We start from the raw sequence: 16,169 nt of genomic DNA, 5'->3' as shown, positions 1-16,169 counted from the left end.
AATGACCTTGCTGAAGCCTTGTTACAGAATTTAGGTATTGGCACAGCACTGGCTGAATGTGGAGAGATCAGTAATTATCCCTCATGGTCACTGGGGAAAACACAGACCTTTGGTTCCCTCCAATCAGGAAAGATTCACAACCAAACCTCAGCAGCTGGTGTTCTTCTTGGGTCTAAAAACAAAAGTGCCAGGTATTCAGGAGTAAGGGAACTGGTTAAGTCACATGCCTCCCCCATTTAACACATCATAATGCCATAATATCAGGAACCCTACAGCAAGCAGGAGGAATCAGAAAGCTGAGAGCTGAAGCAGTGCAGATCTTGAGTTGTTTTTTATCAGAAATCCTTGAATCTCCCCCTGTGGTAATAAGATAAACAGCTACTAAACTACAGCATTGGGTAAGGGGAGGGGAAAAAGTACTTTTCTAAGTAAAAGATGCAGACTGCTAAAGCTTTTTCAGTAGTTTTGAACCAGTCTTGTCCATAGAGGTGTGTATGTGGCTACCAGCAGCCTCGTGGACACCATCAAGCCTTAGTTTTCAAAGTTCCTCAGTCTTCTTGAGGGTGTGATTGTTGCAACACTTACTAGGAAATCCTCTTAAAACTCAAAAATAACAATTCCCACGTCTTGTGTGGAGCATTCCAGTGATACCCCCAACAAGTTCAGTGCTATTCTCAGAGGCAGCACGGGCAGTTATGCAGCAGCAGAAGGGATTAGCCATGTCCTTGCTTGTCCTCAGCCCCATTGTGCATTAGGATTTGGGCAGCAGCGCTGGTGGCAGCCGTCCAGGCCCTGCTGTTTGGCAGGGCAGCGAGGCGGAGCTGCTGCCCAAGGGAAGTGCCACAAACGCGATCCAAAGGTGCCATCTAGTGCCTGCTCGGGACCACAGGGAAACAGCCCGAGCCGCAGGGACAGCAACAAAGGGAATTTCTTGCAACGTGCAATTGGATTCAGGGACAACTGGTTCAGTTGTTTTATCATCCTTTTTAAGAATTACAGTGCTGTAGTGCAAGGATATATTTGCAATACAAATAGAATACATATATAATAAACCAGCTGTAATGGAGCAGCTGGAGCTGAGAGGATTCTCCAGGGAAAGCATCACATTCTTCACAGAGAACGTGACTGACTGCCTGCCAACACTTGGCTTAACATGTCCACTTCTAACCACCGGCCTGAAGATCTTCACCAGTGCCATACTGGGCTCCTCATCATCCTCCAGTCACCACTTCCAGTCCCTCTCCGAGGGATCCTGCAGGGAGGCAATGCTTGGAAAACACTGTGAGCACCAGGCAATCCTTACAGAGGACCCTGTAAGGGCTGAAGAGGAACGTCAAGTCCTGCTGGCGTGAAGGGCAACAACTAAAAGAGAGATAAGACAGTGTAACCATTCCAAGTGTCCTAGCACAAGGAAACTTGAGCCAACCACAGCTATCAAGCTAGGCTAAAAAAAAGCCAATGTACACACTGCTGAAGGACTAATTTGTTTCCAAAAATTTATTGAAATGTAAAATACTTAATACAAAACCATATTTGGTACCTCCTTGGAAGTGGAGCTCACCTCTCAGGCATAAAAAAAAAGACCAGCAGGATACACACAAACCAGGACATTGCTTGTCCACAGCTCCTGGCTCATATGGACAGAGACAGCCACATTTCATCTCATACCCCTGAGACATTCAAGTCATGAACAGCCAGACCCAAATTGTGGTTAGCAAGGCTGTGGATACTCCTGTTCTCTAAACACATGTACCTGGATCTACATTCTTAAAAACATGGGCTTTCAGACAGGGAACAGACTGGCAGATCTGTATCACAAGTAAATTAAAATTCAAATCGTCTTCTGGGGAAAGAAACATCACAAAACAAATCACTTTCTCTCTGCCATTCTCACAAAGTTCTGGGGCACTAGACAGAGCAACAGGTATTAGGAGACATGTCCCAGTTGCATCTGATCTTTATAAAGGTCAGATATCAATTTTTCAGGCTGTTGCACTAAAAGGCTATTGTACTTTGCACTACTTTGTACTAAAAGGACACAGGAGATATCCTAGGAGTGAGGAATTCTGGTGGTTTCTGAAGTGTGGAATGAATGTTGAGGACTAGAACACTGAAAAAGAACATATAATACTGAGAATCAAAGCTGCCATGCTGGGATTTCAAATGACTGCTTCTGGCCATGTGCCCTATCCTATCCCTCTGAATCCAGCAACCTCTGCCGAGCTTCCAGAACGATCTCCTCTGTCACCTCTGGTTTGAGAATGTCCTTGATCTGCAGTGGAAAGAAAAGCAATATGAGCACCAGGAACCAACAACTACACTTCTGCACTCTGTGGGGAGACAAAGGTCCCTGACACATGACAGCAACCAGCAAGGGAGTTTAGAGGGTTGGTGAAAAAAGACCTAAGGCAGAGGGTCCAAGGCATAATTAATTTTACCAGTTGAGGATTCTGACAGAGACCAGAGGAAATCAAAGGAGAGGCTACTAACCCTCCTTATCTTCCCTGAAGGACACACACTGTATTTGGGAAGGGCAGAGTTATACTTCAAAAGAATACCTCACTAGAATTAAAGCAGAATTCAGATCTCATTTACTTATGGGAAGAGAATTGCCCGTGATTGTGCTGGCAGGAATCACAGTGAAAAGCTGTACAGCCAGAGGTCAAATGGAGGTAGTCTTCCAGAGTGCAGGATGTGGATACAGTCATGAGCCTGCTCTCTGTACAATACATGACATTTACTTTTTCATTGCTTCATAAAATGCACTGTGCCCTCATACAATGCCAAATTTAAAACTGTTTCCACAGGAATTAAAGGGTCCATAATCCCAGCAAGGGATACACAACATCTATCAAAAACGGAACTGATCTCTCTTTAAGAACAGTTAGTCTTTGCCAGAGGCAGAACCTTAAAATTGTGCAATCAACTTATGTTGTGCAGAAGAGGAGAGTTCATACTGTCGCTTACTACAGGGTGCTTTGGTAAGTTGAAAGGAAACTCTGACTTCAGCAGCAACTGATGCAGCCTTTCTGTTCCCTCCCCTCAGTGTGGAATAAACACTACTGGTTCCTGTACCTGATGAGGAAGGGATGCTTCATAGCAATATAGGATGCTGGTGTCAAAGAGCATAATCTTGTGAGTAACCAGAGCCATGATGCAGTTTCGGAGCCGTGAGATCACCTCCCGGTCAGACAAGGGAACTGGCTGAGGAAGGACAGAGGAAAAGGGATGAATGCACAGGGAAATAATGCAAGTAAAAAAGCCTTGCTGTGAACCTAACACAAGATCCTGAAAGTCTCGGGTTCCTCACGTGCCTCTGACTATGTCAGACTAAAAACCATCACTGGCAGAAGAAGGCTCACGTTCCCTGGACGCTCACCTCCAAGTTGGCCGTGTAGCCTCCGGCCTCGTCATCCTTCTGCTCCGGGGTTGGGTAGATCCAGATGAAGCCATTGTTGCCGAGGATCACGGATGCCCCACAGGGCAGGTCATGGAAATGAGTCTTCTGGCGTTTCACAAGGGAGGGAGAGACCTGAACCAGCACACCCTGGGCAAGCTGGAGAGCAGACCACGAGGCTCAGTGTGAGAGATATCATGAACCACCACAGATAACACCAAGTCACTGATACACACTCACTCCATTCCTGGCCTAGGAATAACACTGTTTTAACATCTTTTCCTGTGAAACAGTGAATATAAAACCTGCCTGCCTCTGGCAGCGCTGGGAGGATTAGCTAATTGCCTGCACAGCCCTTTGAAGATGAAGAATACTCTAAGTGCTTAGCACAAATGTTAATAATATCTTGATTGTAACTACACATCAACCATCCCTGCAGAAAAATGAGGAGTCAGAGGCCCAATTTAGCAGAACACTTTCTCTGGTAATCCAATCACTGTCCTTCACCCTTTGTGCAATAAGCACACTTCCCTTTCATCTTTTAAGTGTTAATACCTTTGGTCTGGTAATCCCAAACTGCAACCTACGCTCCAATGGCCCCTTGGCTTATTTCAATGCACAAAACCAGAGATAAATGCCAACTGTGTAAAGCCTAAAATAGAGCCCTGGGGAGAGGAACAAGTCACAGGGGCAACAGCCAGCAGAAAGGAGTGAGGAGATCTCTCCCCAGGATTGAATTCCTAAGTGGCTAGTGGGGGGAAACAGAATAGCAGGCTGAAACTGTGGATGGGGAGAGCAGTGGATCAAAGGGCAACTCAAGGACACCTCCTCTGTTTTGGGGAAACTTTTCTTGGTGGTCCCGTGGAAGAGCTGAGAGTCTTCCTGTCCTGCAGGAATGGGTTATAACAACATCCTGCTCTACTCAGAGCTCTTTTCTTTAAAAAGCCTTGTACAAGTCAGCTGGTGCAGATTTTTCCCAGGATCAAGGGCTTTGGAATAACTCACCTTCCCATACTTCAGGCTCCGGGTGTGCAGCGATACAGCCCCATCAGAAAATATAGACTGGACCTCTGCCTGTCGGTGCCACTTAAGGAAACAGAGTCCCTAAGGCTGCCCAGTGCCACCCCAGCATAGCTCTCACCCCCAGCCAAGCTCTCCCTGTTCTTCCCATGCCCTTGGCTCTTCTGTCAATGGGAGCAGCAGGATACACTGATGAGATCCCCTTCCTGCAGGTAGTCCCTCATTGCAAGCTCATCTTCTGCTGATTTCCTTCTCTGAAACATCACAAGAAAAGTTACACGTATCCCAGAACGAGGAAATATCCATCAGTAGCTCATTGTGGGGGCCCTTAAGATGCCACACAAAACACAACCAGCTACACTCACCAGCTCCCCACCAGGTAAATTTATAGACGACAGCAACAGGACTGAATCCAGCCTGGAATTTATTTCCACTTTCCATCGCTTCTGCTGAACCTAAAGGGGAAAAAGCCACCAAAACTTATGGGTACACAATCAAAAACTGCACTGAGCTGCAGGAGGGAAAGCTCTGCTGGCTTCTTCCAGCCTCATTCCAGTAAAAATCCACACGTTCCCAGCACCCTGTGCACGGACACTGATGCGTGTCAGTGTTTTAGGCTCCCGGGAAGCGCTTAGAGTCGGACTGATCCACGACCACGCTCCTCCTCCTGCACAAACACGGGGCTTTACCTCGGTGATCCTGCCGACCACGACGTCGCCGATCTCGCCGTTGTACCTGGGGCAGAGAGCGGCGGTCACACCCCACACCCCACACCTCACACCCCTCACCTCACACCCCACACCTCACACCCCACACCTCACACCCCTTACCTCACTCCCCACACCTCACACCCCACACCCCTCACCTCACAGCGGGCCTCGCCGCCGCGCTCACCTGCCCTTCAGCGCCCTCACACACACCAGCTTGTTCACCCTCTCCACCACGCCGGCCACCGAGGCGATCAGCTTGTCGTCCTCCACATAAGTACCGTGGCCCCTGCGGAGAGACGGCGGCTACCTAAGGACAGCCCGAAGCCGCGCCGCCCCGCCGCCTCCCCTCCGCCGCTGCCCGCACCTCATGTATCCCGTGTCCGTGGTGATCGTGTCCCCCGGTGCCACCAGGTGCTTCTCGCCGCTCCGGGGCGCGCTGGAATCCAGGGGCGCTCGGGCCGCCGGCAGCCTCATGGTGACCGCCGCCATCTTGGCCCCGCCGTACGCGCCTTCCGCCCGCCATGTTGGCTGCTGGCGAAAGCGCGCCTGAGGGCGCGGGCGCCGCCATCTTGAGTGAGGGCGGCAGGGGCGGTGACTGGGCAGCCATGTTTGTTTCTGGCAGCGAGGGGCCTGTTGGGCTTCGTTCCGGTGGAGCCCAAAGGGAACCGCGGCCATCTTTAGTGAGGGCACCCCGGGCAGTGACCCTCTCCCTCAGAACCCTCCTGGCGAACGCGGGGAACGCCACGGGGCTCTCCCGGGGCTCACCCCCGGTTCGGGTGCCCCTCACACAAGGTGTCCCGCTGAGGGCCATCCTCTGACGCCCTCCCCAGCTGGCCGCTGCTCACTCTGGGCTTAAACATCCCCGTGGATGAGCCCTTCCCCTCGGCCGAGCTGTGCCAGCACGAACTGATACGTCCGTGGAAAAGTTTAATCCATTCAAGCACCGTTAGAGTCTCAGGGCTGCGATGGCCATCAGCAAATAATGTCGCTTCCTTCCAGCAGGGCTTACACCTGTATGCCACACCCATATCCCGCCTGTATCACAGCCGAAATATGGGCGCTAATTCACGGGATGCATCAAACGATGTCCAGTGGCTGTGGCTTCAAAGAGGAGCTGTAAAAGTTCACAAGAATAGGGACTGGCAGGGTAGAATCATACCCACTCTGGAGTGAGCCAGCCCTTACCCCAGCTTCCAGACCTGAAAAAGGGCTTCTTTAGCCAAAACCTGGTTTTTTTCCCCTCCCAGGTGTATTCTTGGTCCAACAGATGACACCGCATCTCCTCACTCACACATTGTTGTGGCAGTTGAGACCTTCATTCATCCCAACACCCACATCCTTCCCCTGGCACATAAAATAAAGCTCTCCATGCAATCCCTCTTCTAAATGATAAATGTTCCAAGTAATTTTTATTTAGAATACAAGAGAGGTACAAATGTATTTACACTGTGTACATATACAATCAAATAATATATAATATCAAAGTCTTGTAAATAATGTTTACATAAATATTTACAAAGTTAAAGTGACAGTTGTTTGGGGGTGGGTTTTTTTTTTTTTCTTTTGTTTTTGTTTATTTTCTTCTGGAAGTGAAACACATTTGTGAGAACTTTATACATCTTAGACTTATAATTAATATTAGAATACCTTCTTTTAAGATTTATGATACACAGCCCTCCTCCGCTGTGTGGGGACTCCAGAGGGCGCTTAGAGTTGTCCTTGGGGACAGAGCTGGCCCGGGGACAGGTTTTCTCTGTCCCCAGAGGGCAGTAGCAATTCCAACCAGAATGTTCCCTCACAGCTGGGAAAGGGATGGGGAGAAGAGCCCGGCAGAGCTCAGGTTCCCCGCAGAACCTGCCTGTGGATGGGCATTCCCAGCTGGCACCGTGTCCCCTCTGCCCACAGCACGGCTTGGAGCGGTGACAGACCCCAGGGCACGGCTCTGGCTGGAGCAGGGCGGGCACGGGGGGCTCAGGTGCAGGAAAATGCGAATGTTCACTAACTCGGGGCTCCCAAAGAGGGAAAGGTGTCCCTTGGAAGGAGCCACCAGGACCAAAGTCACTCCCAGGGCAAATAGGTGTGACTGGGGGGGCCACATCAGGGCCGTGCCAACATTTCAGTGGGGCACGTGTCTGCTAAAGCAGAGGAGGACAGATAACAGGAATTTTTCTTTCTACCAAATTATCTGTAAAATCCAGGCATGGCTCCTCCAGGCCCAGCTTTTCGGCTCTCCCAGTCCTCCCGCAGTGCACTGGCAAACCCACACAGCACATCCCACTGCACCCCTTCTCCTCTGCCAACCCCAGGGAGCACCAGCCACACCTCCTTGGGGATGCTCCTCCACAACTCAGCTGCAGAGCTGGGGGTTCCCTCCTGCCGACCCCCTGCAGTCAGCGATGCCCAAAAACAACCCAACACTCCTCCGAGACAAAGCAGCTCAGCCAAGGGTCACCCCCCCAGTTCATTGCATGTCTCAGCATCAGTCTTTGATGTCCCACATCCTGCTGCCATCCCGGGGGCTTCACAGCACCATGGTGGGGATGTGATGGGCCAGGGAGGCAGGGTGGGGCACGGGCAGGGCGGGCGAGTGGGCCTGCAGGGAGGCGTTGGGGGGCCGGTGGCGGGCGCTTTTCTGGTGGGCCCGCAGCCCTGCGAGCTGGGAATAGGCACTTTGGCAAACCTGGCACTTGTAGGGCCGCTCGCCCGTGTGCAAGCGGACGTGGTTGCGGAGGGTGGAGGACTGGCTGAAGCGGCGGTTGCAGAAGCGGCACACGAAGGGCTTGTCCAGGGTGTGGATGCGCATGTGGGAGCGCAGGTTGCTGCGGGAGTTGAAGCCGCGGTGGCAGATGACGCAGCGCATACGCCCCGTCGTGCTGGCCCCCGTCTCCACTGCGTGGAAATCCTCTGGGGACGACAGGAGATAGTCAGGCGCTGCCCTCCAGCACGGCAGCTCAGCCCACCCCAATTCCCTGGGCTGCTGGGTGCTCTGGAAAACCCCCAGTGCCTTCTTGCTGGCTCCCTGCTGCTGTGGTCACCTATCCTGGGCAGAGCGGCATCTCAGGATTTTGAGATGCAGCTAGTGCTGGGAATGGGCTCAGCCAGATTTAGGTAAGGGGAATGTTCAAGCTGAGCTGAATGAATCCCTTATAAATAGACACAAAACCAATTTTCCCCTCCCTGGGCTGCAGCAGAGCTGGAGGAGGGGGGTGCAAGGACTCTCAGGAACCCCCAACCACACTGTCCAGCCCCTGCCCCAGTCCCAGTTTCTCCCCTCGCTCTGCTGGGCTCAGACATGGCTCTCTCAGAGTGGGGAGCAAAGTCAGGGAGCGCAGAAGTGGCTCCAAACACAGCCTGAGCTCCGCTGTGCCACAGAGAAGCACCTCAGGGAGCCACTGAGACGAGCGGAGAGCAGAAGCTCAAGCAGAGACAGCCCTCCTGTGCTGGTGATTAAGATCCTTTAAATGCAGAGTGCGGGTGTAGAGGCTGCATCCACTTGGTGTTTCACGGAGTGTTGGGGCTGCCTTGCACTCACACCCTGCTCTGCTCCTCCCTGCCTGGCTGGGTCAGGCAGTGACTGCCACCACCCCACCCGCAGCAGCCTTGGGCAAGCTGGCCTGGAGGCTTCGCCCTGAATAACTGAGGATCTGCTCAAGCTGTGTGGATCATTTCACAGTCCCTGTGCTTGTCCACAGAGAACTGGGATATCTGACATACCCCAGGGATGTCCCTGCCTTGTGCCCTCAGAGCTGGGCACGGGGTGAACAGGCAGGGATGCTGCACCCTTGGCTCATTCTGATGTTACCTACCATGTTTGTTCTTCTTCTGCTCCTCTTCCAGCCCTGGCACACCTGGGATGCCCAGGAAGGTGTTGTGGGAGTTCCCATACCAGACCAGCAGCTCTTGGTCTGGAGGAATCATCTAGAAAGAGAGAGAAAGAAAGGGTTGTTGGGAGGGGTGATGAACATCCATCCCTGCACTGATCTACCCTGTTTCTGCCCCATTTCTGTGAGATCCTGATGCCATCTGGGACCTGCCAGCTGACCCCAACACCCACAGGGAGGCACAGAACAGCCCAGGATGTAGCACTGGAGGTGATGGCGCAGCTCAGCACCAGCACAAACCATTCCAGGCTCTCCCCCAAGCTGGGATACAAACATATGGGACATGGAGCCCCACTCAGCACTCCAGCAGAGCATTTTATCTTTGGACAGAGCCATCAGTACCCTTCAGCTGCAGGTCACGGGCAGCACCTCCCACCCACCCTGCCAGGGCTGATTTTAGAAGGTGGAAACGCAGATCTGCCAGCAAAGGGCTCATCAGCCTGCGGGGCAGAGGAGAGCTCAGAGCTGCTCTCAGAGACCGTGGCTCAGGTGTGAAACCTGCTTCTATCCCCCACCAAAGCTGCAGTGCCTGCAACAGCCCAAGGACAGCTAGAGGAGCAGGGCAGGGGTTTTGCATCATCCATGCTCCTGTTTCCCTGCAGTGGTGGCACTTCTCCTGTCCCTGCCGTTCCTGTCATGCTCCCGCATGGCTGGGGCAAGCGGCCAGGAAACGCTGCTCAAGGCTCCCCTCATGCAGCAGCTGTGGCTGGGAAGATGGATCCTCTCAGACCAGTTCAAACAACACTAATAACAACATAATTTATAAAAAAAACCAAACATATTTTCCCTAGCAGTTCCTACTGTTAAGTATCTAATTTAGAAACAGGAATGTCCTGTATATTGGAAAATTGTTTTCTGTACACTGAGCATGTTAGATCCAAATAAAGCATCATCCATGTGAAACATAGATGCTAAGTTCAATCACCTCAACACTGAAAATACGTTGAATTTAAAGCATCTGAAATCAATAGGAATTTTACTTCATATCTTTGTCCCTCTGCATAAAGACCTCCCTGGGCTGCAGAGGAGAAATTTGGGAGGTAAAGGAAGCTGATATCCTTTTGCATCCCAAACTGATGACACTGTTTCTTGGCATTATATACCCTTAACAGAAAATTAGCCATTTTTAATACAAGCAAATAAAATATTGCCGAAAGGATAAAACAATCTGCATGGGTGTGCATACACGGGTGTGTGGGTTTTTTTGCTGAAGCTGCTGCAGCCACACCAGCAGCAGGTGAGCACCCATGTGCATACACCCCAAAGCAAATTCAAATTGCCTCCCAGGAATCTTGTGGCCTTCAGATCAAAGGCCAAAACTTTCTGCCTTCGTTTTATTTTCCAGCAGCAGCAACTTGATATTGCTGAGAAAGAGGATGGGAAAATCAAATCAGCAAATAAGGGCAGGAACGGGCAAAATGCATTAAAATATCTAAAAAATATCTAAGGTAAATAGGAAAAAAAAGCACCAAATCAATCTGGGGTTTTTTGGCACGTAGGTGAGAAAGGCACCCAAAGAGATGAATTCCCTGGCTGGGAATCCATCAGGGCAGGGAGGGGATGGAGGGTGACAATGGCTATGCATAGACATCTCTGGTGCTGAGCAGGGCAGCACCTAAGTTCAGGCTTGGGGAGCAGTGTGACAGCAGGGACCCTTCATAGCCACCTCCTTCCACGCATCACTTGGGGTTCAGCACTCTCAACATCTCAAATTCACTGCTTGTGCCAAGGGAATTAAACTCATCCTGCTCCACCACTCACTGCTTTGGCTCCAGGAGCAAGCCCACAGCTGGATCATGGCTGTACCCAAATATTCGCTCATCCACCCCCTTTTGTGTGCCTGCACAAGGTGTGAAAACCACAGCTGTGCTCCTAATTGCACCGCAGCTACCTGGAATTATTTTACTTATTTGCATAATTTAAGAACAGTAGTAAAAAGTAATTAAGAAGCCATCACAACAGGCACAGCTGCCTAGGGGAATATCAGATCTTAAAACTAGAAACACCTGAAGCCTGTTGTCCAGCATGAGAACAGCAGGGAAGTGCTTGAAGTTCTGGGAAAGGGGCAGAGCCCAAAGGACTCTCCAAAGGGCACACAGGACTCTCCAGCAGGAGCAGAGAATATCTGATCCTCTTCCTACCCACCTATTCTCTTTTGCCACCCCACGGCAGCAATCCCTAACCCAGCCCTGCTGCCTGCTCAGTGCAGGGTTGGGCTGTGCTCCTGTGCCATGGAGCATTTGAGTTTGTGCTCTTCCGTGAGCCGGTGCAGGAGCCTGGACAGACCCGGAGAGCTGCCCGTGCCCACAGAGCCAGCAGGCACTCATGGTCCTTCCCAGCTGAGAGCCTCTCCCAGCTGCAAACGTTCCTCAGGTGAGACTCTGAACCCAGTACTGGAGGGGCACAATCCCACACTGGTGGACTGGCATGGACTGGGACATGTCCCCTCTTGTGACTCTTTAAGCCAAAGCTGCTGCACCATCTCCCCAAGCCACCACATTTCTCTGCCTGCAATAGCGTTGGGTTATGGGGACACTGCCCATAAGCAGGGCTGGTCCCCACCATCACCCCGCTCCGGCACTGTGTGATTTGTATGCACATGTCACCAATAATGCCAGGGAGCCAGACACCCACCTCCATCCCAGAGTCTCCTGCAGGGAGCTGTGGGCACCCTTCAGCCGTCACCCCACTGCACAGCAGCCTGTGCCACGCCAGGACCCTGCCCCTGCTCCTGTGCCCCAGCAGCACTGGGCAGCACAGGGATGAGGGGGCAGGATGAGCCCTTCCCCACAGTGTAAAGCCCAGGGCACGGCTGCACCAGTGCCACTCCCTGTTGTCTCCGTGGCTCCCTGCACAGCCAGAGTAGTGCCCAGGCAAAGCAGTGCAGAGTCAGACAAAGCCTGTGCTCAGCACCTGGGTTTCACAGAATCCCCTCAACTTCACCCTGCTATAAAGAAGCAGGTTCTGCACAAAATCCCACTTTTTCAATACAGCATCCAAGCCCTGTCCATGCCCAAAGCCCCATATGGGCCAGAATTGCAGCTCTTTTCATGCTTTACACCCCAAACAAGGACCTACTCTCACCCTGTATAACACACATCATTCCATGAGCCCACAGAAAGGGGACAGGGAGGAGAAGGGACCTTTACTACTCCCTGAAGCCCATGCAATGGTCCTTCCCTATGATTTCTACCTCTGCTGGTGGATCTGAGTGCCAAGCATGGAAAAGCTGCCGTGTCCTTCCACAGACACCCCACCAACAACCCAAAGAACAAGGTGGGGAGAGTCTTCAGCCCCACTTACCTCAATGGCCTTGTAGAAGATGCTGTTCCCGATCTGGACCACCTCGAGGTTCTGCTCCTGCTCGTTCCGTGCACATTTAATGTAGGTCATCCAGCTGCGGTGATCCTCCTGGCTGGCGTCGATGAAGTACCGCACTGTGCCGTCCTCGTTGAAGACCTGCGAGGGCAGAGAGAGCCTGGTAGCGATGCTGCCCGCGGTGGGCTGAGCCCCTGCACCTCCTGCCCCTGGACAGGGACAAACCCAAAGCCAGCACAGCCTCAGGGCTGAGATCCTGACAGCAGCCGGGAGATGCTGGACCCTTCCTGCTCGTGGTGCTGGACTGCGGCAGGGCTGAGAAACGTGCCCTGCTCTCACTGGCGTGGCTGGTCCTGCCAGCCCCTGTGTCCCTGGATAACCCAACTCCCTTCCTCAATCTCCCTTCTCGTCAGAGCCCCACCAGCAGCTCAGCCCTAGAGGAAGGGGCAGTTCAGCATCCTGCAGGTGCTGTGGGAGCCAGAGAATCCCTGGGTGGAAGGGGAAGGTGCATGCCAGGTCTGGAAAAATGTTTAGCAGGGTGCCAGAAAAGATTAGGCAAGTTTCTGTTAGGCATAAAATTATAATAATAATTAACAGTAGTTAAGAAGTGCAAATCTGAATCAAACAAATCAAAAAATAGGAAAAGCCTCCCTTTTGGCAGTGCATTGGTGCACAATGTCCTGGCATCTCAGGTCCCCCCAGTCTCCAGAGTTTCATTCGGGATTAACCTCAGCAGGGCTGGGGCACAGCCGGGAGCAAGGGACAGGGCAGAGCTGGTTTTGTCCACGGTGGCCAGTGCAGGCAGCAACCAGTCGGGTGTTCCACCAGAACATGATGGGCAGGGCAGGGCAGGGTGTGATCTGCCTGCACAGGACACGAGCAACAGCATTTCAGGTCTCTGTGGGCTGACTGCACCCCGAGGGCTGAGGAAACCTCATCCTTCTCCTGCAAGGGGTTCCTAAACACACCTGCCCAGATATTTGCATGAATGGGGAAACTGAGGCACAAGGATGGTGCTCGATGGTGCCCAAGCACGGCACAGAGCCCCAGCACCCCGTCCCTTCTTCTCCCCAGACCGGTCCGGGCTCGGGGTTCGGGGCATTCTTTACCTCCCACATGAGGTTGTTGTTCTTGCACAGGTCCACATGTTCGGGGGAGATGACCCTGCCCGTGAACGGCCCCATCTCGGTGCCAGCCTTGATCCAAGTCTTGGAGAAGATGCCGAGCCCTTCCCCGGGGATGGAGCTCTGGGCGATGATCACTTCCGACGGCAGCACCAGGCTGGAGAGCTTCTGCACCTCTGCGAGGGGGGACACCAGCTCAGAAAGGGACAGGGGTGGGGGAAAGGGGGAGACCTGGGGCGGCGGGGACCCCGCCCAACCCCGGCCCCAGCCCAGAGCCCGGGGCTGAGCCTTTTAAACGCCCAACCGAGCTCCCACAAAGCGCTACAAGGTTCCCCCGGGGCATTGAGGAGGTACCTGGGAAAAGCATCCCGGGCTGGGCGAGGGAGCGGGGCTGGGAAAGGAGGTTAAATGGTGTCTATTTCGGCCCATCCAGCAATTTGTCATGCTGTTAAAGTGATCTGCATTCATTAAACTCAACTAGAAAGAAATTGCTAATTCTAAATTCATTAGTCCTTTAGGAATGCTGTAGCGGTACATTGTGCCTGAATGGCGCGAGGGCTTGTTTAAAAGGGCCCAGGAATTCCTCTTACAAAATGGGGAGATGAGATGGTTGACATATCGTGAATGGAAATGGAATTAGCCTTCATGGTAAATTAAGAGAGGAACAGAAATCCGAGAGGGGGAAAAGGGAGCTGGGACGCCCCGGCGATGCCGGGGCGAGAGAAAAGATATTGTCCCGGGCGGCTGAATGCGGGACGGCCCCGGCCCCCCCAGCCCGCGGTTTAAGTGGGAACTTTCTCAGGTCAAGCCCAAGTTAACCAAATGAATTTAAAGCCCTTTTTCCCAAGTCCCACGCCTGGGGAGAGCGGGGCGCCGGGACCTCATCCCGCCGCCGGACTCCGGGAGCCGGCCCGGGGCCGGTGGGGGAAACCGAGGGTTGAAGAATGGGGGAAACCGAGGGGATCGGGGAGGGTCCGGGGGGGTCACTCACCTCCGGAGAAGGACTGAGCCAGCACTTCGGCCGTGAAGGCTGTCTTGGGGCTGCTCTTCTCCTCGAAGAGCTGCTCGCCCAGGACGTTTCTCCAGCGGCCGTAGAGGAAGCTGTGCAGGATGTCGGAGGTGATCACCTCGGCCAGCGAGAGCCCCTGCGGCTTCAGCCCGGGCTTGAGGACCAGGGCCTCGGCGGGCAGCACCGAGCCCATCATGGGGGCGAGGCGGCGGGGCCGGGCGCGACGGGGCCGGGCGCGGCGGGCGGCGGGCGGCGGGCTGGGCTCCGTTCGGCTCGGCGGCTCCCGCCCGGCTATATATGAGCTTCATTGACCCTCCTAATTGGTTATTAATGACCTCCCTGACGTTGGCGGAGAGACTGCCGGAGCGAGGCGAGCCGTCGGAGCCCCCCCCTCCCATCTCCTCCTTCCCTCCCCTCCCGGGGGTGGGGTGGCTGGAGGGAGGGAGGGAGGGACACGGCGAGCGCACACACACACACACACACACACACACACAAACACACAAACACGGAGGATACACACATACACATATACACACACCGATACATGCACACACGCACCGGCTCGGCCCCTCGCACCTCCCGGCCCGGGCAAACCCAAACCCGGGCACCTGTCCCCGGGCACTGCAGAACAGCGGCGAAATGGGCAGAAATGTCCCCGCCAGTGCCCCACGGACGGGTTGCACCCTCGGGCACGGTCCCACTCCCCACCTGGGCCCCGCGCTCGTTTTGGGACTGAAACGCCGTGCTTTGGGGCCATTGAACACCACAACGAAATCGGCGGCCCCGAGCCCGACAGCTCCCGGTGCTCTGCGGCGTTTGGCCCTCACAGCTCCGGGGGAACGGGCTGAGGCTCCCGCAGTCGGCCCCGACCGTGCTCGGCTCCCCGCTGCCCCTCGCATCCCCGGCTTTCCCAGCCGGGACCGGCAGCACCGGGAGGCTGCGGCGCTGCTCCCCCAAATGCCGGGAGAGGGTCCCCAAAGCACGGGGAGGGTCCACGGCGCTCACGGGGCTGATCCCCGCTTGACCCTAAGGCAGGGCTCACCCGGCTGCCGCCACCAGCCCGGCCGGTCCCCACTGCCACATCCCCGCGGGAATTGTGCCCAGGTGTGGACTGGGGACCGCTCGTGGATCCCCCGTCTCCCTGCAATAGCAACCACGTCCTGCCGTGTCCCCCCAGGGCCGGACCCGCACGCCGGGGAGGCTGCAGCATCTCCGGGGCTCTGCCGCCGCATCGCCCCTGTCCCCGCACCCGAAGGCAGCCCCGGCCAGCCACGGCGCCCATCCCCGCCCTGCCGAGCCCTGGGGCACCCGCAGCCACCTCTGCTCCCCAGCAAGGTGGCATCAGAGCGGTGCCCCCAAACCCAGCGCTCCCCTCGGGGCCCGAGCTTTGCCGGCTCAGGAAAGGGTTAATCTTTCCCGGATTTAAACCTAGTCCTGCTGTGTCGGAGCTTAGAGCCCTCTCCTTAGCCTTGTTCTTTTGATTTTCCTGGGGACGAGGGGCTGTAAAGGGCTGCGGGAAGAAGGCTGGGCCCCCGAGGTCCTCGGGCGCTCCAAGGCCGGTTCCCGCAGCCCGGAGTCCCGGCAAGCCCCGCCGGGGCTCACCCGGCGCCCGGAGCAGCGGCCGAGCACAGCCCAAACCCCCAGCCCATCCCCTGGGTGGGTGTCTTATAGGCTGGAGCCGTGGAGTGTCTTCTGGCCTGGGTGAAATGA

The 16,169-nt window shown here is 54.4% G+C and overlaps 2 protein-coding genes across 2 annotated transcripts; both read right to left on the bottom strand.

The window, feature by feature from the left end:
* Positions 1-1,471: 1,471 nt before the first annotated feature.
* On the bottom strand, positions 1,472-5,697 carry EXOSC2 (exosome component 2). The gene is made up of 9 exons (XM_021551311.2): positions 5,492-5,697; positions 5,312-5,413; positions 5,107-5,152; positions 4,783-4,872; positions 4,606-4,671; positions 4,403-4,471; positions 3,380-3,556; positions 3,076-3,204; positions 1,472-2,272 (listed from the first exon to the last, which is right to left on the bottom strand). Exons 1-9 carry the CDS (start codon positions 5,614-5,616, stop codon positions 2,192-2,194), a joined length of 885 nt encoding a protein of 294 aa, XP_021406986.1. The 5' UTR covers positions 5,617-5,697; the 3' UTR covers positions 1,472-2,191.
* A 1,951-nt stretch (positions 5,698-7,648) lies between these two features.
* On the bottom strand, positions 7,649-14,655 carry PRDM12 (PR/SET domain 12). The gene is made up of 5 exons (XM_021551414.1): positions 14,442-14,655; positions 13,436-13,626; positions 12,312-12,467; positions 8,934-9,045; positions 7,649-8,031 (listed from the first exon to the last, which is right to left on the bottom strand). Exons 1-5 carry the CDS (start codon positions 14,653-14,655, stop codon positions 7,649-7,651), a joined length of 1,056 nt encoding a protein of 351 aa, XP_021407089.1.
* Positions 14,656-16,169: the final 1,514 nt, after the last annotated feature.

This window comes from Lonchura striata, unplaced genomic scaffold (genome assembly GCF_046129695.1).
Source record: "Lonchura striata isolate bLonStr1 unplaced genomic scaffold, bLonStr1.mat Scaffold_228, whole genome shotgun sequence".
Classification (NCBI taxonomy): Eukaryota; Metazoa; Chordata; class Aves; order Passeriformes; family Estrildidae; genus Lonchura; species Lonchura striata.
This window is presented reverse-complemented; position numbering and strand designations above follow the sequence as displayed.

Bases quoted from the DNA above. Each gene is read 5' to 3' on its own strand.
- EXOSC2 (XM_021551311.2), bottom strand. From the start codon at position 5,616: ATGGCGGCGGTCACCATGAGGCTGCCGGCGGCCCGAGCGCCCCTGGAT. The intron at 5,414-5,491 runs GTGCGGGCAGCG...GTCTCTCCGCAG, and splicing joins ACGGACACGGGATACATGAG to GGGCCACGGTACTTATGTGG. The intron at 3,205-3,379 runs GTGAGCGTCCAG...GTCCTTCCTCAG, and splicing joins GCTACACGGCCAACTTGGAG to CCAGTTCCCTTGTCTGACCG.
- PRDM12 (XM_021551414.1), bottom strand. From the start codon at position 14,655: ATGATGGGCTCGGTGCTGCCCGCCGAGGCCCTGGTCCTCAAGCCCGGG. The intron at 13,627-14,441 runs GTGAGTGACCCC...CCCCCCTCGCAG, and splicing joins GGCTCAGTCCTTCTCCGGAG to AGGTGCAGAAGCTCTCCAGC. The intron at 9,046-12,311 runs GTAAGTGGGGCT...CTCTCTTTCTAG, and splicing joins TCTTCTACAAGGCCATTGAG to ATGATTCCTCCAGACCAAGA.